The sequence below is a fragment of the Fulmarus glacialis genome, unplaced genomic scaffold (genome assembly GCF_000690835.1).
Source record: "Fulmarus glacialis isolate BGI_N327 unplaced genomic scaffold, ASM69083v1 scaffold32713, whole genome shotgun sequence".
In the NCBI taxonomy this organism is placed as follows: Eukaryota; Metazoa; Chordata; class Aves; order Procellariiformes; family Procellariidae; genus Fulmarus; species Fulmarus glacialis.
The window spans coordinates 8692-32446 of record NW_009201553.1 but is presented as its reverse complement, the minus strand read 5'-3'; the positions used below and the strand labels follow the sequence as shown (position 1 = coordinate 32446).

General features: G+C 36.7%; 1 protein-coding gene across 1 annotated transcript in view; it reads right to left on the bottom strand.

Annotated features, from left to right (window-relative positions):
* SMEK1 (SMEK homolog 1, suppressor of mek1 (Dictyostelium)) overlaps nt 1-23755 on the bottom strand; it is a 44679-nt gene that overhangs the window by 12798 nt on the left and 8126 nt on the right. Inside the window, exons 2-7 of the mRNA XM_009573990.1 lie at nt 23631-23686; nt 13589-13687; nt 10481-11098; nt 1588-1665; nt 1364-1480; nt 747-863 (exon numbers count right to left, since the gene is read on the bottom strand). Of these exons, the coding sequence (XP_009572285.1) occupies nt 747-863; nt 1364-1480; nt 1588-1665; nt 10481-11098; nt 13589-13687; nt 23631-23686 (1085 nt within the window). The remainder of the gene's footprint in view (nt 1-746; nt 864-1363; nt 1481-1587; nt 1666-10480; nt 11099-13588; nt 13688-23630; nt 23687-23755) is intronic.

Genomic DNA, 23755 nt, shown 5'->3' with positions numbered 1-23755 from the left:
CGCTGAAGTTGCTTGGTTACCACTGTCCCCCATAAAAGAGGGCAGCCATCAGATTCAAGTGGCTGGAACCACCAGCAATATTCCCTGTCCCAGCTGCCCCTTTCTTCCAGTAGAGAAGTAACAGCACGAGCAGCTTCCTGTTCTCTGGCATGTTTTTAGATGCAAGAAAAAACGTTATCTATCTCCTCCATGGGAAAGGCAGCACGATGTTTTTTCTCCGCTTAATACCACTTTGAAATACCTTTCTTACTACTAGTTGTGTGCTAGCATTCTGTATTAATTAGCTACAGAAAAAAACCTCTGACAAAAAGGGTTCTTAAACACTTAGGACTATTATTCCACTTTCAACGTGTGTGATAGTAAACTGAACACAGGTTTCTCACAAGTAAATTAAAAACACACATACATGCCAAGATGAAGACCGAAACTTGTATTTCACATTTTAAAGAGGCCATCATTCAAAAACATTTTGTTTTGCTTCTATGACAGCTGATGTTAACCAAAATGGTGGGTTTTGGTAACCTGTTTTACTTTACACACAACGGAACAAGATTATGTAAACAGGCGAACACTCATCTTATCTGACTAACAGAACTTCTAAAAACACGGTAGTTCAGTATCCTGTAACCATCATGACTATATTCCATACTTCTTCAGAACTACGGCTCATGTCATTAATAGAGTTGTAGATATAGAACAGTCATTTCAAAAAACAATACACAGATTTCTGGGGACCCTCTACTTACATCATCATTCTGCTGCGCTTCCTGCATGACAAACTCTCGTACCATGGATGGGTTGTATTCAACCAAATATGAGAATATATCAGTGGCTGCACTTCGTACTTGTGCGTCATCCATACCCTGGAAAAGTCAAATAAAATCATTTATGTTTTCTTAAAAGAAAAGGCTTAAATGGAGTGAAAAGCAGAAAGCACATAGCTTTTAATTCCTACTTACAAGTCATACCTATTACTAAAACTGTATTCTAAAACTGAATTGACTCTAACCTCTTCTTTGTACATTTGACAACAGTTGGGCAAAAGAAATTTTATGGTTTTCCTGCCCTTCAGTCTACTTCCCTATTTTCTTACTTAAGTGTACACCAAGAAGCATGTAAAAATAGGAAGCGAATGAGAAAACAAAAATATAAGAATGCCAGGGCAGTTACCAATGTCATATTGTAACTGCTTTTAAAGTTTTACAAAAATATTTCAAATGTTCTGAATCTCAAGCTAAGACAAGACAAATGAAGCAAACACTTCAGAAAACCACGTGACTGAAATTTGGCATACTTAGTTTTTAAAAAAATCTCTCTGGAGATAAACAAAATTGTTATAACAAATAAAATTGAGCTGACTTACCAATATGACTTCTAGTGCTGGCAGTATGCCCATATTTGACAAGGTTTTGAAAAATGCATCTCTGTTTTGAGGTTGCAGTGTTTGAGAGAATGCACAAAACTCTTTCAGAAAATTTACCTGGAAAACAGGAATAATATACTAGTTAGTAATTAAAAAAAAAAAAAAGATGCACATATCACTTTGTAGTAACTGTCCCTTTCATGTGTATTTTACAGATTTCTTACCAATTCCTGTCTTTTCTCCTCATCTGTGGCTTCATCTGTTAGTTGTGCAAACAAGTCTGTCAGAAATTTTTCATCTTCCTACAAAGGCAAAACAATATCATTTGTTTATTTGACAATATCAAAAGGCATCCAAGTATAATATAAAGTTCTTGTAAACCATGCCTCCTGCAATTAAGAGAACATACACTTGTGTATGGTCGTTAATCATACCAGTATCAACTTTCTAATTCAATTTTCAAACAAAAATCCCCCCCCGCCCCCCCCCCCCAACACTTCACTCTCAGTTACGATGCATCTTGTATTGCCTTTTGGCTGTCCTTTTTCTATTTTCTACTGCCATTCTCATCCTTTTGTCTGTGACTTCTTCTCTAACTTCCTTCCCCTTTGTCACATGCCCGTCCCCCTAAACCACACTACAATACCCTTGCTTCAACTGTTTACATATTTTGATAAACATGATCTCCCACTCAGCCCTACACACACAGGTATCTTTGGAATACGAGATTTTTGCAGCAGAACTAAAGCAAGGACATGACAAAGGGAGAGCTGCGTGGAATGAGGTGAGATTCCTTCCCCCCAATGTTGTGAAAAGGGTGAAATATAGAAACCAAATCAAAATAACTGTTCCTATTATCTACAGCATTTATTGGGCATTCTGCCTGGCAGCAATCAAAAACCGTTCCATTATTTTTCATGCTACTGTACCTTAGCAAAACCACAAACAGCAGCCAACACATTACAAACGTGTATTTAGACTGAAAGAAGCAGCAATACTTAGTTTCCCATAACCTTTACAGTCCTAACAACCAGAAGATTATTAAAACAGAAATAAACCTTCCCCCATCCTTTCCCCAATATTATACAGCACTTGCTGTAAATAAGACTGCACTTCCTTGAAAAAGATACCTGCACATCAGATACGAATGGATTTTTTCAAAAAGCTGCCAGTGTTCCTTCTTGTGAAATCAGTAACACCACATGCAATATCCTTCCATCCCAAAACAGTGCTAGAAACCCAAGTTGCCTTGCTTATGTTTACACAGCATAAAGCAGAACCATGAAAATACCTCAGATACATCCACAGAAACCTTCTTATATTGCAGATTATCTAGGTACCTCATCCAGGCTCACCTTGCAGCCTTGCTGAGAAAATGAGTACCTCAGTTCCGATAGCAGACCATGCTAATGCAGCTATAATGCTGTCACAATCCAATCGAGGACCTCTACATGGCACTGCACAACATAGATAAACCCAAAATAGGTTGGTGTGAGCTACTACCCTACAAGGCATTTCAACACACTATAAGGTAAACCCTATATTTAGGATATGCCACATGTTTCCTCTTGTTTGATGTTGTGCTGTGCTTCTAACCTGACCCAACAGTCTAGTGATAATGAACAAAGCATGATTCTGGATTTTCAGGTGCTATTTCTGTGGCTGCTTCAAAATCAAACCAAAAAGAGATAGGAGAAGCCTCATTTGAAGTTTACTGAAATTCACTGTGGAGGATCAGGCACTGGAAATGTAAAGTTTGACTTTCAGATTTCAACAGTCAAACATGTTCAAAATAACTATTAAGGTCTTTGATTTCAAGAAACGTAACTTAAGCTGTGATGAAAGAATACAAGGATGTTTGTCTACCTGCTATCCAGCTATTATATGGCTTGGTAAGTTTTCTGTTCTAGTATTTAACTTGTTAGACATTACAGGTAGCATAACTAACCCACAGTAGAGATATTGGCATACTTGTTTACTGAAATAAAAAAAACCCAAAACCCATAAAAACCAGTTCTTTTGAACATGCAAGTTATTCTCCATCATTAGGAGTGCATTTAAGAAAAGGCTAAGTAGTTTGCTTTCATTTCTCTTTTTGCTATTTTGATCAAGATGTAAAATTAATCTCATCTATCAAAACTTTTGAGAAGATGCATGCTTATGCCCAACTGGAAAGTGTAACCCCTGTTTCTATTCTTACTGTGAAATGAACTTTTCACCTCCTTCATAATACCTTACAGTAAGTGCAAGTCAATACCACAGAAATATCTCAGAATGATCACTGGGAAAAAATAATGGAAATTTCAGCATTTAGATACGTCAGAGCCATGATTCGTGTGCTTCTGCATAAAAAAGGTACACAATATTACCCAAAGTAACAAATTATTTTTTTAAGTCAAAATATGTAAGGAGAGGAGGAGACCCTGCATTGCTGGTGATACGTGGGTCTCATTTATGACCCACTGCAGAGCCCCAGAGACAGAGGTGGCCAGGAAAGCTGCACCTCCAGCACTAACCAGAGCACGGCAAGCAGGCCTTGCTGGGCAGGACCCCAGCTTAGCTCTCCAACCAGATCCCACCACACCTGCCCGGTTCAAGATGAGGCCATCTGCAGCAGAGGCCAACCCACTCACGCTGTTACTGGGCTTGCAAACATTTGGGACTTGTAGAGAGGACTTCCTAATGTTGGGAATTGATGAAGACTTCAATGCTGACACTTAATGTTTCAGGAAGAATTTTCAGAAGTTCAGTATGTAACCATTTTTCAACCCTCCTCATATATACTATAATACAGTATTTCACAATTCTGTATTAAATATAATATTGAAGCATTTCCCACACCACCTCCTCTCCCAAACTCCACTAAATACATTGTATTTTTAAATTAATAGGATTACCTGAAATCTCTAGGCCTCAGAACAACTGTGATCTATTTAAAATCAGATGAATTAAGATGTATCCGAGTGATTCGAAACATCCCGCCCTTACGCGGATAATATGCAGTAAATGGCAGTTATTCCAAGAAAATAAGAACAACTTATTACTAACTTTGCAGTTATGTCTTAGCCCTGAAATGCGCTTAGGCGCTGTCTCATTCCAGATGCTTAATGAAAGGTAGACAGGTTGTTATTGATGGGAAAAACCCCAACCCTCTCACATTTATCGAAAAACGCTGATTGCAATGAACATTCTAAATTACTGACAAGGGCAGCATATCTAAAGATGCATTCCTGAACAACACTACCAGAATCTATGGAAATGCACAGTCTGAGAGCAGAGTTCACATCTTTTAGAAGTCACAAAGCACCAACACCGAATGCTAGAATTACACAAGCTTGAGTGTTTTCTGTTTATTTTCCAACTTGCAAAAATCCCCCAAAATACGTCTGTGAACACAGAGCAAATGCATAATTCTTTGCAGCATCTGGCCTCTTCATGCAGACAAGTATCAAAACCCATTTGGATGTATCTTAGGAGCTGTGAAGGCCACAGCTTTTTTTTTTCCCAAAAAAACCCAAAAATGCAAACAATAGTTTATGGGATAATTGTAGAATCTAGCTATTTTCTCCATGCACAGAAATTATTAAGTGTGCAATACATGAACTATGCATATACCAAACACTAAGTATATTAATTTATGCTTTTGCAAGATCTAAGTAAATGCTCCTAGGATTTAATACCTTTCAGAGTTCATGAAGATAAAATTAAGCCAGGCCATCTACTCACTCAATCATTTATGACTTTAAAAACAAGAAAACCCACAGACAAAGTAGGATCACAAAAAAAGACACTATTTACATTTGTGATTCAACTTTCAAAGCAGCCCTCCTCCTCCCAAAAGGCACTTTAAAAAAGCATTCTTCAAAAGCAGGCCTCTCTTAAATATAATTAACTTTCAGTTATCAGATACTTCATGACTGTGATTACAGATAAATGACAAAAAACATCCCTTTCTCAAAAAAAAAAAAAAAAATCAGGAAACTCAATGACACCTAAGCTGGAAAAGAGTACACTTTCCATCCTATTTTCCACCTCCATATTAATTTTAGGCAGAAATAATATTTCAGCCCAGAAAGTGAAAGTTTCATAAAATATTACCAGCAAACAGAGAATTACAGCTTCAAACACACATTCCTTCCTGCTACCACACCAGAAGATTTCATAGTTAAAATGTTTCAACCTCCTTTATCTCAGGCTGTCTTCCCACACATGCCTTCATTCGCTACCAATAAGCTATTTCCACTTGAGATAACACGCTGAAACAGCAGCGGGATCCACCTGATCACATTTGGAGCTTCTGTACACATTGAAATTCATTTTCCACAATGAAAAAGTTAATCTCAGAAATCATTAGCATGCACCACTTGCAAACTTCTTTCACTAAGTCATTTCCCCGAGAAAGTGGCATCCTTTTACACTTCATTGCAAGGTAAATTTTGCTGAAAGTAAATCTCCAGAGTTATTCCTGAGCCAACTACTGCAAAACAGCAGACCGGCAGGAGACGTCCCGATGCTAATCCATTTGGGCAAAACTACCAACACACACTGACACAATTCTTCCTCTGAAACAACTACAGATAATTAGATTTACATCCATGGGGTTCTGTTAAGAATAAGTAACTATCTGTAAAACCACTTTGAAAATTAAAAAACAGCCTATTCTTATATATAAATCCAGTAAAATATACAGATGTACCTAAATGCCTACAATTTTTTAGTTATTGAAAAGGGGGATAGGGACTATCAGTAATATGATTTCTGTATTTAAAAAAGCTGATTTACCAGTACAGTAATGCCATGTGATCGCTGCTCTACTAAGCGCATAAATTATTTTAACGTATATCCAATTTTCCCCTTCCGCTCTCCAGTCTCCTGAAAATAAAGGACTCTGAAGTCTAAATGCACATACTCAAAAGTAATCCTAACAATATTCTGTATTCTGGAAGATAAAAACACCACAGGATCTTGCTGGCAAAAAGAACACGCCAATGAGAAAGGGGGGAGAGAACAGGAGGAAACAGTGTTTGCTCACTCTATGGCGCAGTTTTGCAAGTTTTTGGTTTTTAAGAACTAGTTAATAATACAAAGGGAAAGAACTGGTGGCCTCCAGTGTGAACATTAGTATATATTTTTAAAATTGCAAAAGAGCGTCATATAAAGTAAGAAACACCACTTACCTGTCCCACCCCCACTCTCAAAACTTGGCGAATTCCATGTTTCAGCAAGGTTTCTTGGTGGCTATGACATCTCAAGACTAGAACAGGCTGGAGCCCAAGCAGTAAGAGCATATTAGGAGGGGCTGAAATTGGAAAAAAATATTATATACCTCTTCCGTATCTTACATACAGCGAATCAGAAAACCTGTAACTGAATAGGTTTCCACAGCAGTTAATTCTGTAGACTGGAAATAGTGGTACTGTGGGTTTACTATGCATCATGACCAACAGTATCCAGTTCAGTGAGATCCTGACATAGTTACTTAAAGTGACAGATCTTAGACAATTAAATCACAAATAAATTAACCTCCATTTCTCAGAAAAGCCCACCAGTGTAAGCATTTTCATAAAGATTATGGGAAAGCTAACCTTAATGAAGGAGGAGGCAGGAACACAGTTCATAACCCTAAGTGCCAAAGGTGACCCATTCTCTGTTTTTGATTTTACCACAGAAAGGGCAAAAGTTATTTACCTACCAAAGAAAGCAAAATCATGGAAGCAGGTATTTTCCCCGACTACAGAATTTATAACCTTTTTTTTTTTTTAAAGACGTCCAAAATCTCTCCTAATAAAGCCAGAATTCTTAAGAATCAGCATATTCTTATTTACAGAACTCACTAGTTATAATTGAAAAACTGACCTTAAATGTCAGTGACCTTTAATGACCTTAAATGTCCTATCTTGACACCAAATACCTTAAATAAGACACAGTGGTAATTTTGAGTAAAATCACCCAGCCTGTCAAAAAGCATAAGGCACAATCTGCAGAGTCTTGTACAAATTTCTAGTCACTTTTCTGTAACTAAAGTATGGCTGAGTTAATTTGAGATGAGGGTATTGCAAAGTGCCGCTTTAGTTAATACATGAGCCTGACATGAAAAGGGCTGAGAGCCAGTGAGAGAGAAAAGAACAGAATATAAAACAACTCAGTTGTACACACAATAGTTGCAGTATGTTGCAGGATACCAGCTGCTCAGGGAGTTTACTTTTAATCTGAGAAGTAAAATTTCCTAAAAAGATAGGTCTTTTGTCACACCCTCAATGGTCCAGGAAAGACAACCTAAAGTCAACAGCAGAAGCATAACAACCTGTATTACGCACCAACTAACTAAGAACTTGAGACTCATCCGTGGCTCCCAATAAATTATCATGAAGCATCCCAGAAACTCTTAAATTAATAATGACTTATAAAAGAAACAGCTTCTTAAGTACACACATAAGGTTAGCGAGCACCAGGATCTCTTAAGATCTGAAATAATGAAAGCCAGGAACTCCAATTACAGACAACTTTAAATCTTTCATGAAATAACACACACACCCCCACCAAAGCACTGTGATACAACCAGCTACAGAAACGCATGTAAACCATACGCTAATGGAAGAAAGACCTTAAAAATTAGTTATAGAAGTGAAATCAACAAAAACAGTCTTTTAATTTTGTTCTCAGAACATTATTTATTCTGCTTAAAGAAATGAGAAGGAACAGTATCATACATTTTATACATGGACTGTGGGAATGGGAGGGTGGAGAAAGGTAAGGGGAGAATGAAACTTTAGGGGGCAGAGATTACAGAAAAGTGCAGCCTGACATATTACTCTATAAATAAATCAATAAATAAATGCCAGGATAGTAGGTTTACACCTTGGCTTAGAGCTATGCTGTGAGAACTTGAAAAATCAATCAATCAATCAAGCCTTTTAATCTCTTAGAAATGCAACGGGCATATACTTTGTGATAGCCTCTTAATTCTCTCAAAACCAAGAACTGATCATCAATGCCAAATAATTCCCAACATTCTTATTTATAAAAACTCAGGGAGCTCTCCCTCAATGCTATAGAGCTATACTGTGAGAGGACTAGGGAATGCAATATAGCACAGGATATATTTTCTTCCCTGTGTGCTCCCACTCTTGGCTCCTCAAACCTGTAGAAAGCACTTGAACAATTTGAAATATTTATCTAACTTTGAGAGTTGTGCGATGCTAATTCTTCTGGCTCCACTGCACAGAGAGCATGCTTTATTCTCAACCATAGACAACAGCAACAGAAGTGAAGATAAGGTTCAGAAACCTGCGGTCACACAACAAATCAAAATCAGATCTGAGCCTCTATTTCAATTGTAAACAGCAACTAACAAGTTTCACAACCACACTAAACCTTAATATTCTAACCCAAGCTCACCCTACATCTATTAACCTAACAAAGGCTGTAAGAGACAGAAAACAGGAAACTACTCAGCCACTAGTCCTCAACCAAGTTACCTCGGGATTTCTGGCAAACATGCCCTTAATGATTTTGCAGGACCAAGTCCCCTTTCTCCTTGCCCGGTTTCCTTTTCAAAGTTCAAGATCCCTCTCAGAATCAGCCACTGACACCAAGACTCCTGAATAATTGTTCCCCTCCTGCTCCTCAGGCCAAAATGTATCATCCTCAGGACTTTGCTTTTAGCAACCCTTGCAAAGAGGCCAAGATATTTTAAAGACACTAGTCATACTGGATACTCAAGTTGAGACCTCTTAACTGCATCTTTTTCAGTACTCTCTCAAAGTCAGGCTTGTAAGCTTTCTCAAACTGGCCACTCGAAAATAATTAAGGCCTTCTGACTGTTTCAGATAGCCATTTCTAACTTGGTTTATCAAGGACACACATACAGACATAAAGAGTTTGGTTCAGTCGGGCATAAGCTGGGGTCTAGTGCTACTGAAGATGCCATAGGTGTTCCACCAGGCCTCCCATGGTCTGTCTCCAATAAGCGAGGCACATGCCTCAGCTGCCAGGCCTGGGTGATGTCTTGCACATCTGGCTGCTTATCAATGCTCCATGTGTAGACATGACAGATTAAAACTCCTAGAGTGGATTAAATAATATCAGTATTCGGATCAACTGAGTGTGGTGGATGAAAAGTCGGGAGGCCTAGTTTTGACAATGATTTGCTGTATAAGCTTGCAAAAGGAATTTTCACTCTGCTTTGCTGTATTTTCCATGAAATTAAACAGGGTGCATTCTGAGATTCAACTGAAGATAAATATGATTAAGTTAACCAGTAGCATCTAGCACTTCATCCATTTCTCCAGATCAGACAGCCCCTACAAAGACAGTGGCTATTCATTTATTAAACGTTAGGAGAATTAAGATAATGATAATTAACTTCTACAAACCAAAATACATGTGCTGTAACACTTTGCTGAGTTAGCTGAAAGCTTTAGGAAGCTCCCATTACAGAGATGTGCTACCTATTTCTACACAGTTCAGGAAGTTCATGGGTTGGTGCAGAATACTTAAGACATGTAGGTAAGATATCTAAAGCATCATATAATCTCTTTACATTTGCAGTAAGACATAAGTCATGAAAAACTGGTCATTCCAAGCAGTATTATTTAGGGACTTATAAGACAAACTAAGAAAACATTCAAGCACCTAAGGCAATGTTATGGTCTGAACCTGTACTTTCCAAACAACTAAATGAATTTACTTCAAAATTAGAAACAGTTATATCCTGGTATGAGATTGTATTTGTGAAATTTAGGTGAAGTACTCTGATTTTTTTTTTTTTTTTGTAGTGCCTAAAAAGTCCCAAAATACAGAAAAAAAACTGCTAACAAAATCAATCCTTCAAAATGCAAACAGTACTATTCATTCCAAACAACCTCATTCAGGATTCTACATATGTTTGCTCCATTTAAAGCAGTTACAGAGAATCTAGTCCAAAATCTGAAATTTAAGAACATGTATTTAACAGCTCAGTACTCAAATCCTTGCCGTTTATGTCATACTTCAAAACGACTTTCAGAATCACAGAAGCGAAGGTTCCACCGAAGCACCTCAATCTTTCCAAGAAAAATTATCCAACTTTCTCTGCCCAAGCGCAAATAAAGAGACTGTGAAATTCTGAAAACTTACCTGTAACATACCAACTATTTCCACTTTATTAAAAAAGATGAAAGAATGAAGTGTTGATAGCATATTTTCCTCAAAAACTGAGGGAGTGGGTAGAACCATATCTTGAATATACTGTACTCTGTATGTCTGATGTATTTTTTGCTTCAGCTCTGGATCAGATATAGGAATCACCTCTTTAAATTTTGCCGTTTTAGTCAGAAATTCCCTGTGTTTCCGTGACTGTGATAAAGACGGATCATATTCTAGGCATCCAATTACATCCATTATACATTCCTCAGAAAACATGACTTCAAAAAGTGCAGTTCTGTTCAAAAGGAAAATTCCCTTGATAATTTCATATAAGTGGTGTAGTCCTTCAATGTTCTCTAAGTCTTCGCACACATGAAAAATTTCTAAGAGCTTCTTAATATAGCCCTCATTTTCCAGTGCTAGTGCGAGTTTTTCACGACGTAATGGTGAAGGCAGTGAAGATGCCACAAGTTCTGCAATTTCTTCTAGTCGACTTAATTCACAAGATGGCAATTCTAGACCTGGTGATGACATATCATCAAAACGTTCTTCCTCAGATTCATCGACAAGGTCCTGAGTAATATCGACGGAAGGGTCTTTGCCTTGAACCTACAAAATAAGATGTGTTCAAAAAAGTGGAGTTTAATGTTTACTGCTACTTGAACGCTTTTTTAAAAATACCATTTCAAATGTTACACACTTTTTCTTTGTATGGCCAAAACAGAAGTGCAAATGTAAGTTTGACATTGAGTACAACGGGTTTGAAAAATAAAAGATAATGAAAGGATTTCTTCAAACAGAAGGCTTTACAAAATTATTTCTACATTAGATATTTAATTCTATTTATTTTCTATAAAAAGGAGGAATAATAAAGAAAAAAGCTACATTTTCTGAGTACTTCAAATAAAAAAGGAAATTCTCAATTACTAGTATGGATGACAACTTTTTCATAGACTACTGAACTAAGCTATTTGTTTCCAGTCTTTATTCTCTGCAGACAGATCTTCAAATGCAAACCAGCATTACATTATTGCAGTGACAGCTTTAAACATTTATCTGTAGGCTATTTAACTGCTCTTGATGCTTTTCAAAGCTTCTTCTACCTCAAACAGAGGAGAGAGGCTAGTTTTGTTAATCTGTTGTTTTCAGTTCTGGAGAGCTGCAAGTCAAAATCCGTTACCGTGCACTTTCTAAATACTCAACAGAGGCACAGAATCGCCTCCTAAGAACAGAAAACCCCAAACCAACATTAACAAAACTGTAGCGGAAATCTGGAGCCGTCAGAAAAACAAGGCACAGGACCTGCAAAGCTCTCCCTAGAGGTACAACGAGGAAACTGTAGGAAGTATGAATTAGTGAAAAAAAGAGACAGATGCTTGGGCACCAGAATGTTTCAGCTTTAATGACACCTTAATTGTAGTATCTGCTTGGAGTCTGATATGTCAAATCCAGAAAGGCACTGCTGTGTACAACGGTAGAAGGTACTGTTCTTTTTAATCTTGAAAATCAGCAAAAAAAATCTGGGAGAAATAAGTCTTCATGGATAACTGCAAGCCTATACTTAGATTAAAATCCAGAATGCTGTTAAAACCCACATACTGTTCTGCTTATACATCAGCAACCACTTTCAGCATAAGTGGTATCAAAGTTTTCCTTTTAGAAGCAGCTTTAATGACTGAGGAAGCTTAAGATCTTTAAAGTACACTAGACACAAATACAATAGCATGGCCTCAAAACAGGATGTAAAGACACTGGTTTCTTACAAAAATATTAGATCTTTACATGAGGCTGAGGAAGCTGGGCTTCTTATCTGGGTGTTTCCCAAGAACACAATTTCCCCTTTCCCCCATTTTGTTTCTGTCCCCAACTTTTGGTCCTTTGACTGCTAAGGTTCCTGGAAATGTTTCTGTACTTACTTATATAAGTTTCTGTACTTATTTACATAAGTGGTGAACTGTTGAAAAGACTCATTCCTAAAAAAGGAATGATCTATACATATGCAATTCAGTATAGATCTCTTTTGCTTTATTTCCGAAATCAGTGAGAATAAACTCCAAAAGACAGAGTGGAGAGAGCTAGATGTTTGTTAAGAACAGAAAGAGAGAGCACATAGAAAGAGAATTACACAAATTTAGAGAAATCCCACCTAATGTAGCATAGAAATTAAGAAAAGTTGTAATGCTTGGAATGGAAGAAAAAACCCAAACAAGAACTGACAAACTGAACTAACATCAGTGAATATATTGACTGAACTCTTTTGGGTATTGGTCAATAGTTAATACCTGACCAAATGTTACCCAGAAACAATACTGACTCAGTGACTATATAGTCATCCGGTCGTAGTGGTAAAACATAATGAGTTAATTAGCACATATTAAAACATATGCATGCTATATATAAATTGTTTGATTTCTTTAATCTGTAAGAATTTTAGCTTTGAGGTGGTAATACAGGGATAGAGCTATCGCCTACTTCAACTATCAGATCAATCTTTCATACCCTGACAGTCAACAGAAGCATACTGTCATATTTACATGGAAAAAAGTTTTGTTGAGAAACTCAATATTCCCCTCACCTGAAACAGAAGAATGAGATAAGAGAAAGAAAAGAATGAGAAGTGTAGAAAGAGAAATATGAATAAAATATGGTTAAATCCATGAGAAATAGAATCATAGAATTCACTAAGAGCTCACATATGTTCCTCTCTCTACAATAAAACTTTGGACAGGTAACCTTTTCCCTTCTGGCCAACCTGGAAAAAGTTAATTATGAAGCTAATTGTTATGAAACTTTTTAAGTACTCATTTTGAGCTAAACTTCCTTGGGCAATAATAGAGCTAAAAAGTTACGTTAAGCAAAAAGGCCTGAAAATGCTCTTAAAAAAAAAAACCCAAAGATAGTTTAAGTTCGTATCAAATTCCTGGAGGAAGGCGAAAGTTTTCCAACTCAAAAATGCAAAATCTGGGGGAGGTGGCTAAGATGATCATTTTTACTTTCTATCTTCTGTGTTCAGATTCACCTCTTAGAACAGTCTAAAAATTTTGAACACAAACATTAAGATGATTTAGGTTGTCTCAATCTTACATTTATCAAACTTACCTGACATATTTTTTCCCATATTTCATCACATCCTGCTTTTTCTTGAAAGCTAAGTGCCAAATCATAATTTTCAGCTTCAGACCACACGATCAAGGTATCCTTTAAAGAAAGGAAGAGTATCTTCAGACAACGTATTTCAGATTTTACAAACCTGAATAGTGTTTAAAGAGTAAATTTTTAAATAAAAACAGCTTGACACCTAATTATGACAGACAGTATTACAATACAAATGTAATCATCATACTTTGAAAGATTTTTATATGTTCTGAGATCTTAGGATTAAAAATATTTCCGCATAAATCAGAATAAGGAAGTTCCAGAAAGATACTGGAAGTTTTAGTTCTTAATTCACATGACCATAATATTGTAAATCTCAAAAAGATTGATCTAGAATATGTACTTCTACCTCAATGCATCCTCTGATAAAATACAGTAACAAAAGCAACAGGTTTTTTTGTTCTGTTTTGTTTTAAATCTGTTTCGATTGGACCACATAAAATTGCACATCTTTTGTAGGATCAAAGTTATAATCATTTTTTTCATATTTTATAGGCCCCAGAAGACACTGTGCTAATGGACAGAACAGCTGCTTAAAAAGCAGCCCCAAGATGCCTACAAGCTGTAAACAAGAACAGAAACTTGCATATGCACACAGTTAACTGCGTAAGAGTGCATACCTATTACACTGAAGCACACAACACCATTTTTTACTCATTCCAAAATACAATTCTGACAGGATGTTTCGCCCTAGATTTCTAGAAGTTAGTAGAAACTGTGCTTAGCTATGTTTACCACCCAGACACTTAAGCTCTCATCTACTTACTAGAATAGTTCAAGAGTTTATCAGAGCCCTCCTATTGCATGCAAAAACAATATACGGAAGTGGAAGCTGATGCTGCAAACAGCAATATCGCACACTGATAAGGTATTTGATGCAGTAGTTTACAGACAGTCTGCTAAATAACTGTTAGAATAAAAAAAAAAAAAAGAGAAGAAAATATAATCTGCATTATTTACATATTGAGTCAAGTTTTATTTTAAAAGTCTTTTGTCTTCCTATAACAGATAGCTCAAATATAGCCACATTAAATATATAGAGCCCCATGAAACTGCATTATTTCAGTTAAGTGCTAAAACATGCATTTACTCACTCGGACAAGTGACATGAGATTTTTTCTACTTACATTTCAATGAGAAATTTTTGATTCATTAAGTATAGATTTTGCTTATAGTGATTATTCCTAAAGGAATTAATTTTAAATATGTGCTAAAGCACTATAAGTTGCCAGACATTTATAAAGTTTAAGACAGTTTATTAATTAGGCTTAATTTATTTCAAATACTAAAATGAGCATTGAGGATAAAGAGAAATCTTACATTTAGATTTCAATATGCACTTACTAGAAAACTCCTTAAACTAAACTATAATCTAAACAGCATGATCAGTTAGCTCCATTAGGATTCAATCACGCAATGAATATAATCAATTTGCCATTACCAGAGCAGCTATACTGCTTCAGAGGCACTAATAGCTTTACCTTGCAAATGGCAAATAGTTTACCTTTTCCTTTTCCCAAGGACTGAGGAAGAGGTGGTACACAGAAGAAAGGGATTTAGGAAGACCACCTCCAAAATACAAAAGGAAGAAGAAAGTCACAATTAATAGTTTATTCTCTACAAGACAGGTCATGGTGCAAACACTCTGGTAATAACAGATTGAGAGCACCTAGTACTGCTGACTCCTATAGAGTAAGAAAAATAATGGTTTACAAAAATTTAGAAAGGGAAAATCCAAAAGAAAAGGTGTTGGGTTTTTTTTTTACCATCTTTTAAAAACGGTAGGTACCTTACTGCAGTATTCATTGTATGTATCGGTTCAAAATCTAACACATTAATCTCTACAATTAGTACTTATACTGCAGTAATTTTCAAGGCCACTGTCTCATCAGCTTCCCACTGAGTAGCGCTTATTCCATTTAAAAAAAAACAAACCTAACACTAAATCTTAGGTAGACCCTAACAGAACTTGCAACATTCCTATCTAATTACACTTTCACTTAAATGGAAATGGTTAGATTTCTAAGCAAACCATTTCCAAAAGAACATCAAAAGGTATTTTCTTCTCTATAAAGATCATGACTAACAAATAGGGGAATGACTAAAAGAACACAAGTAAGAACAGTGTTATTTACATTAACTGCAGTAAGTTGAGTAAACAAAAGCTCTAACTCTGAATAAAATCCAGCACTGGACCAAGACAGGTCTGTCTTTTTCCTCTGGGGAGAGGAGGGATGGAGGAAGGCAGGCACAGGAAGAATGAAAGGGAAGACACAAAAGTAAAGCTGCTTTTGAAAACTATAGTCACAGATGTACAGAAGTGTATTTGGCCATAGTATAGCAATTCTTCGTGTTAAACAAGATCATCTACTATCATACATGGAAGTTCAGACAGTATTTTTTCACCTCTACATATTCTGATTTTTTTTTTTAAATTGTTTCTTCTTTGGAAAGCAAAACAAAAAACTGCTGAAAGAGATTGTTTGCACAGCAGAACAACAATCTTCAAGTTCGGTTTATTAATATTAGAAAAGTATTTTCCAATTGCCAACATTAACCATTTCAAACGATTAGTTATCTGTTGCCTTATCCCACAAGGATTTCATATGATAGATTAATATCAGTGTCTCAACAGAAATCTATCAATCGCTACTCTCCAGATCTTTAGTAAGAGCGCATTTGCTTGTATATCCTTTCTTGCCTCAAAGGGCTTTTAAAAAGAGAACATGAAACAAAGTGAGAAAAGCACTTCACTCTGTTGCATAATACAGAGTTCAGTCGAAGTTTAAATTCACTGTTAAATGCAGACAGTTATTAATGTAATTCCATTTTCTTAATCCTACAAAGCTTATAATCATCAAAAAGACGACCAGTACAAGACTTACACATGTAGGGAGATGTAACTGAAGGAAATTCTAGATGTAGTTAAAGATAAAAAAAACAGGAATAAAAGTCTAGTTTCTGTTTGTTGTATTTAAAGGAATCTTTCTATGTGTTTGATCTGAAATCTCCTCAGTGTAATTTGAATCCACTAACTACTCTGGATCTCTCAGCTATGGAATAGGACTGTCTGTTGCTTCCAAATGCCAAACATTACTTCTTGCAACTCCAAAAAGCAACTGAAATTCCTGAAAGGCTGCCTCCTCTATTCCAAAAGAAAATGGGAGTGTGAATAAATATGCTTAGTAATAGTAGCTATTGGTTAGAGAGGTAAGGAGATGAGTCCTCCACGTTACCCCCCTATGACCATAAAATCTTAAGTGTTACATGATTCGTAAAAGCAGTTCTGGCTCAGTTTGATCAAAAATATATCCTTTTTTTGCATTACATACAAAATGTTAGCCTCTAGACAAGGAACTGGATGAGATGGCTAAAACAAGCATCTAAAATTTGTTCTTATCTAGCTTGTTGTTAAACACAATTAAAATGTGAAACTGCAGTATTAAATCATAGCTACATTGTGTGAAATGAGTCATAAAAATGGACAAATGTTTTATCATTGAAGGCTTTTATATTGAGTGCTCTGCAAGAATCCTAGCATTCTAGCTTCTCACATTTTTCGAGATGCATTAGAGTTCTTGGCAGGATCTTTTTTAAACAGGATGATAATCCTATTTAAACTTATGGAGAGTTCATGATCTTATTCCGAGTTTGAAAATCATTTGCTGCTGTGCAAAAAAAATGTTTTGCCAACAGTGCCAGTTGGATGTGTCATCACTACCTCAGACCATACAAAATTTGCTGTCTCCCTAAGACCGTTTATATAAATTTGTCTTCTTTCACATTGCTGTTCATTATGACTGCACAGATATAATCAGGAATTCTTAATTTTAAGCAAAAATTCTGAGCATAACCTCTTTTTAGAAGACCTATGTATTTAACATTCCTATATAATTTCTACCAATGGAGGTTAACTTTTTGCACTTATCCTTATAAAGATACAGCCTGAGGCAAAACTTCTTCAGAATACAATTGGGCATTTCTCTACTGCTTGCCTCATTGTTGGCTGCATCAAGCCCACATGGAGCAAGTTCTGATTAGTTAGAGGTTTTCAAGGAAGCACTACTGTGTGCTACATCTTTATTTGAGACGTCATTCCCAAGAAGCTAATCTTCAAAAACACTACTGCAATAGTTTAAGCCAGCAAGCAGTGGCAATTGCATTCAGATGGACAGGGCTTAGCATCTACCATATGACTTCTCCTCACTTTTTGAAATGATTTCCAAAAGGCTTACTTTCCTTAATAGAAAGGTTGTTGAATACACACTATCAGTCTCAAGTTCTCGCCGTAACACTCACCAGAAGTCACACTTTTATTAGATATTAAATCAGTTTTATTTAACTATTAGGAAGCTGATTAGCAGGTGTGTTGTACAGCAATCATACAATCTCCAAAGCAAGCCCTTGGATTTTATAATGAAGACTTTCAGAGCAACTAGTACTCAGGATTTGATTCTGCTGTAAAACTGATTTAAGATTTCTTTCCTAATGTGATAAAATTAAGAAAACTGTTATTGTTTGACAATGCCCTCTCACTGGTGTTCACGTCCAGGGAGAATACTAGTCTTCTCTGTAGCTCCAGAATATTTTCTTGGCATCCCTATGAGATTTAGGCTACTCTCAAGAAGTAGTGATCCCCCAAATTAGACAGGTCTTTCATAAATTCTTGCTTTTTGTCTAAAAAGCAAATTAATCTCTTTCTACTAGCCCTCAAATGATTTAGGCCTATGACACTTTCCTGGTCCCACTGGAAGTTCAACAGAGGAAGGTTGTTTCTCCCCCTCTTGGGCTGCCTGATTGCTAGTTTTCCTTAACTAAGCCCTTATATTGTTTACAGTTACAGACACTTCCCTGGACATGCCAAGCCACCTTTCAGCATCTTGCTAGCTAATTATTTACAGTCAAAAGTACTGTAAAGCAGCTTATTTCATAAGCAGCTTTCTGTTTAAGAAATAAACTACCAGTACTACACAGGTTTTTTAAGTTAAATATATACAGTCATCATGATAGGTTGCAGCAGAATCTTCAAGCTAAAAAAACCCACCCCAGTAATGTAATATAAAGTTTCAATTCTGCATTTGGTTTTGTGCGTTTGTTCACCTAGAACCTGGATTTCTGGATGTGCTAACAAGTTATCCCAAAAACTGGAATAACATATCAAAGGCACACTCAGTCTTTTGGCAGAATGTATTCTATTAGCTTCTATGAAAGCTCAACAATCATACGTGACTTTTCAGTTAGTGATTTCATAGCTGCATACCCATGAATGACATGGAATAAAATCAGTTTATTAGTTCTATAACAGAACCTTGACTCACCGGCCTAGTGACCATACTCAGAAACAGCAGAAAATTTAGATTTCACAGGAAAACACGTGTGAAGATAAAGTAACATGTGATCATTTAAAATAGATGAACCAACCCACCCCAAAACCAAGAGCAGTCTCTCCCCTTGTTTCTCCCCTCACCCCACAAAACCACATGCTTTTCCTTATTATCTTAGCTACAACAGGCACAAATTTTATTGAAATAGTTTCACTGTTGGCTCGCTTGTCCTGACAGCAAGGGTAGGAAGTTCATCTTCTCTGTCATTCTGCCAGTGCCTTTCTGGATCTTTTCAAAATTTAGCTTTGTTATTAATAAGTCTGCTCTCCATCATTGAAGGATAGCGACCTTCAAGCTACATAGCTAGTAGATGGTACTCTGGATGAATTTAAGCTTTGTATTCTTGTGAGGAACTGAAAAAGGGACTGCAAAAGCAGAGGACACAAGACACTGAAGTTTCTAGTGCAGAGGCAAGACTTTGTAGCTGGAAGCAACTCAAGTCTTCCTTGTTTCAGGCACAAAAAGGGATGCAATACATACTTCATCACTGGATTACAGGATGTACATGGATGTATCTAAAATAAAGTTGAGGATATAAGTCTTTACTGTTCTATTGCTAAAGCATTGCCAAAGTATACTGAAAAATATATACCCCAGTCCACACCTCTACCAACTTTCTCCCTAGATAAATGCTATGTATATAGAGTTTATTTCTCCTTTAAAGTTGCATAGGAAGAGGTGTGTTGTCCTAAAATACTAGTGCAATTATTCATTTTCTGGATAAGGATCACTTGTTTAAGAACAGCACCTCTGTCACTAGCATTCTGGAATTGTGTCATTTTAATGCCTTAAAAAAAAAAACCAAACAACAACGTAAAAAACCAGAGCATAGATTGAAGTGTATAAACCAACTTCATCAGGACATTATAATTAAAGTATCTTCTACCTTTGCTAGTATATTAAGAAAACAACCAACAACAGAAGAGGAAAACTAAGTAGTCCATGTGTGGTCCAGCAACCCATAGTATAATTAAATTCCACTTACTAAACAAAATTTGCTTTTAAGCTGTGAGCTACTTACCCATGATTAAATCCAGTATATTCCACACCAAAGTTATAGGACCATTATTGTAACATTTTAAAATAAGAATACCAATAAAACTTAACATATAGCCCTAACAAGAACACAAGTCAGGAGGCCGAGTGGCTGATGTACTGATGCACATTTTGCTTTTTCAGAAGAAATCTTCTGCCTACAACTTGTACCTTAACATAAGAAGTATTAGTCCTTTTTCTGAGCCACAGGACATTAGTTTCTTTCTAGTTTGTTTTCCTCACATGGATTCCTTTCTTCTAGTTCTAGTATAAGTCATGATGAGTTTGCCAGGAAGTACACAGTTCAGAGCATCCAAAACCTTTCACTGGTAGCAATTCTTTGTTACAGAATCAGATACATAGACATATCTTTCTTTTTGAACGCACAGCAGAAAATGACTATTCATTGTGACAGAAAGACTAATCTGATTTACCTGACTAGTGAAAAGGTAGTTAAAAGACTGCCTACATGTTCCATGCTTTAAGAAATTATTTCAAACCTCTAGATGGCCAGTAAGTCTGGGAAGACCAGGGACTAGATTGTGCAAACTGAAGTATCTCAGGACCATGTTGATGTATGAAAAATGAGTCCCCGAGCAGGTCTCAAGATCTGCCAAGCATTCTTCCTCTCCAAAGGGAAAAGCAGACAGTTGTTATCTACCACCAATTAGATCAACATTTACGTGCACACAGAGACCTGATTAATCCACATTAAAGGGCAGTCATTGCTTTCAACCCTAAAACCCAAGAAATCTAAAGCAGACAATTTATTAAAAGTTTACTTGAAGCTCAGGTTCACAGGGTATGGGGTTTGGGGTTTTTTTTTGTTTGGTTGGTTGGGCTTTTTTTTGTGGTTTCTATGGATGTTTTACACACCAAGAGAACAGGGGCAGCAAGGCAAACTTGTACTTGGGTCTTCACACTATTATTTTGACAAATACGATCTAAGCTGTGACAGTTATTAAAATATACATATGTACAGGCTGAGATTGCATAATCTGTGATATCAGTAATTACTGAGACAATCTGTTTCACACTAGCACTAATAGTGCAGCATAGGTAGAAGGTTCTTTCACCAGCAGAAGAATTTCACTGTTTATCACAAAGGTATCTAAAGGCTTGCTGAAGAACCCAAAGCAACTGGCATAGCAAGTTTCCCCAAAGAGCTTAACTATCACACATCTCTCCTTCCTTCCAACCACAAATTATGTTAGTTGGTCCAATAAAAGATTTTTTCTTCTTACAAGCCTCATGTCAGCCTAGACAAAAGTCAGAACTCATCCACTTATTCCATTAGATATCTGAAATGCCCACAAGCCACACGCTAAGCATGACACAATAAAAACAGCTCTGATGGACTGCTATGTACCCCTTTAAAAGGGAATGGAGGTTCACCCTCGCAACAAAACTTTAAGATAAAAGGCTGGTAAGACCGTAACACTGGAAAGTTACTTTGAAGTTTTAAATCTTATGTTTCTAGGAGATTTTTCTTGAAATTTTGTAAGTGCAACTGACAACTGCAGGCAAACTCATATGCAAGTCCTCTACCTCAGGCTGCAATTTCACTAGTAGCTGAGGTGATCTAAGCGGCATTCTGCAGCCAAAAAGGGAAGATCTCACTCACTCTTCCATCCCACAGTTCCACAAATGGATCTTGTGTGAGGTGGCTTGAAAATTCTGCTGACGTAGAGAGTTACCAGTTTTTGAAGAGGGATTTGGAGTACCAAATTGATTTTTTTGTGGTTTAGTGAGTTTAGGCAGTTCAGAGTTCTATGAGCAGAGCTGGAAAGAAGCAACTCTTCCTTTCAGCTGCTAAGCTCCAAGCTTAGCTCATATGGAATCAGGTTTAAACTCTGAACTTGACTTTTACTAAGGGAAAGGACAAGTAGGCCTCACCTGAAAGATAACATGCTACAAAGTAGGATTAATACATGCATCAAGAAAGATGTGGTATTTCTAAGGCTCAGAGTGGAGCCCTACACTCAATCTGTATTAGATACTGCTTTGCTTAAATAATATGAACAATCCACCTGCAAGTATAAATTTCTGTCTATGCAGCATGTGAAAGCTTTAAGAACTATTCCTTCTCCAGTACAGAAACCATACAGCGCTGTTCTAACAGGACAGATTCGTGTTTAGTATTTTATTTCTCTAACCACATTCTCACAATCACAGTATTGATTTGTGCAGTGCTAGGCTACAATACACGTCTGACCCAGAGTAACAATGAGCAGATATGAAATGCTGTTGCACTGACAGGCATGTGTGGTCGTTTGCACTGATCTTACAATTTTATGCCTACTTTAAGCAGTTTGATCATGTTTGATCTGGCATAAAGCCTACTGACACAAAGCTTGTTCCTCAATGTTCTTTGAACAGATTTGAACCAGCAAAGCAAGTTTACACTAGATCAGTGCTTTATGCCATAGAGCTGTGAAATATTCAGTGTCATTTTAGGAGTCCTAAAGCTCGAGTTACTGCATCATAGAACCATGACCTCAAGCTAGTCAGGATTACAACTAAGAGTTAGTTCACTTCGCATTTTTGCTGGTCTTGTCCTTTCTTACTTCCTGCAATTGATTCTCCTGAATCAATTGGCCTTACCAGTTGTTCAGTACAGACTGTGTATACGGTGCATGATGAATTATATCAAAGGGCAGATACAGGTTAAATTTTCCAAGGAAGGGTATTTTAAACCCAGGCTGGTTCTCCCTATTCAGTTCTACATACAATCCTACAAACAGCTGCAGCTGCACAACCAGTGGGACTGCCCGTGAGCAAAACTACAGTATGTCTATGCTTATAATAAACTATTAAAGCTGAAGACTGAAGAGTGTTTTAATACATTAACTGTACCTGACAGGATTTTAGCAAGTCTGAGCTGACCAGACAGGCAACAAAATACAATCTGGTTCAGCATTTCTAAACCTCTAAGGGTAATTCTCAGCATCCGTGAGATAAGAACAGCAAACAAAGTGCAAGACCTACAGTTTCTCACCCATCTCAGTAGCATTCTTTAGAGGCTCACAATGTATGGCTTAAATAATTAAAGCAAGGTGCAAACTAGAGGTGAGAAGCTGCTTTTATGTATACAGAATGCTTTAAAGCAGTAGTAACCCATATCCATCTTCCAAGTAAAAGCCAAACAAAGATAAACATGCAAATAGTTTTAAAGCCTTCTAGTCTTCTCCTAAATAAAACACATTGAAAGTTGTAGTATCTGAAATATAAAGAAGAAAAAGGCCAGATGATATTAAGTTTCAGATACTATAACCCTCAGGAACCTCAGCTACTTTGTGATTTTCACAACTATGCTTTGCCCATCTCTCCCAAAGCACTTTTTGGTGTAAAACAGAGTGCAAGTTATCTATATAACTTCACAAAAAATGTGGAGAAATAACACACATGTATCACGAAATGCACAAAAATGTTGAGAACTACTTTGCCTCCTATTTTTGGTACAAGAACATACAATATGATTTGCAATAAAGGCAAAAAAATTACTGTGTTGCTCAAGTTAAAGAACCTGCCTTTAAATGTGAGGGGGGGGAAAAAAGTATGTTTACCTGTTGCTTCTGGTACGCAGTGTTCGGGTTAATTTTGGACTCCAAAAGAAGAGAGCCTAGAAAAAAAGTTACACTTATTTACATGTGTACTAAAATTTCAATCTCAACATGAATTTTCTGATCAC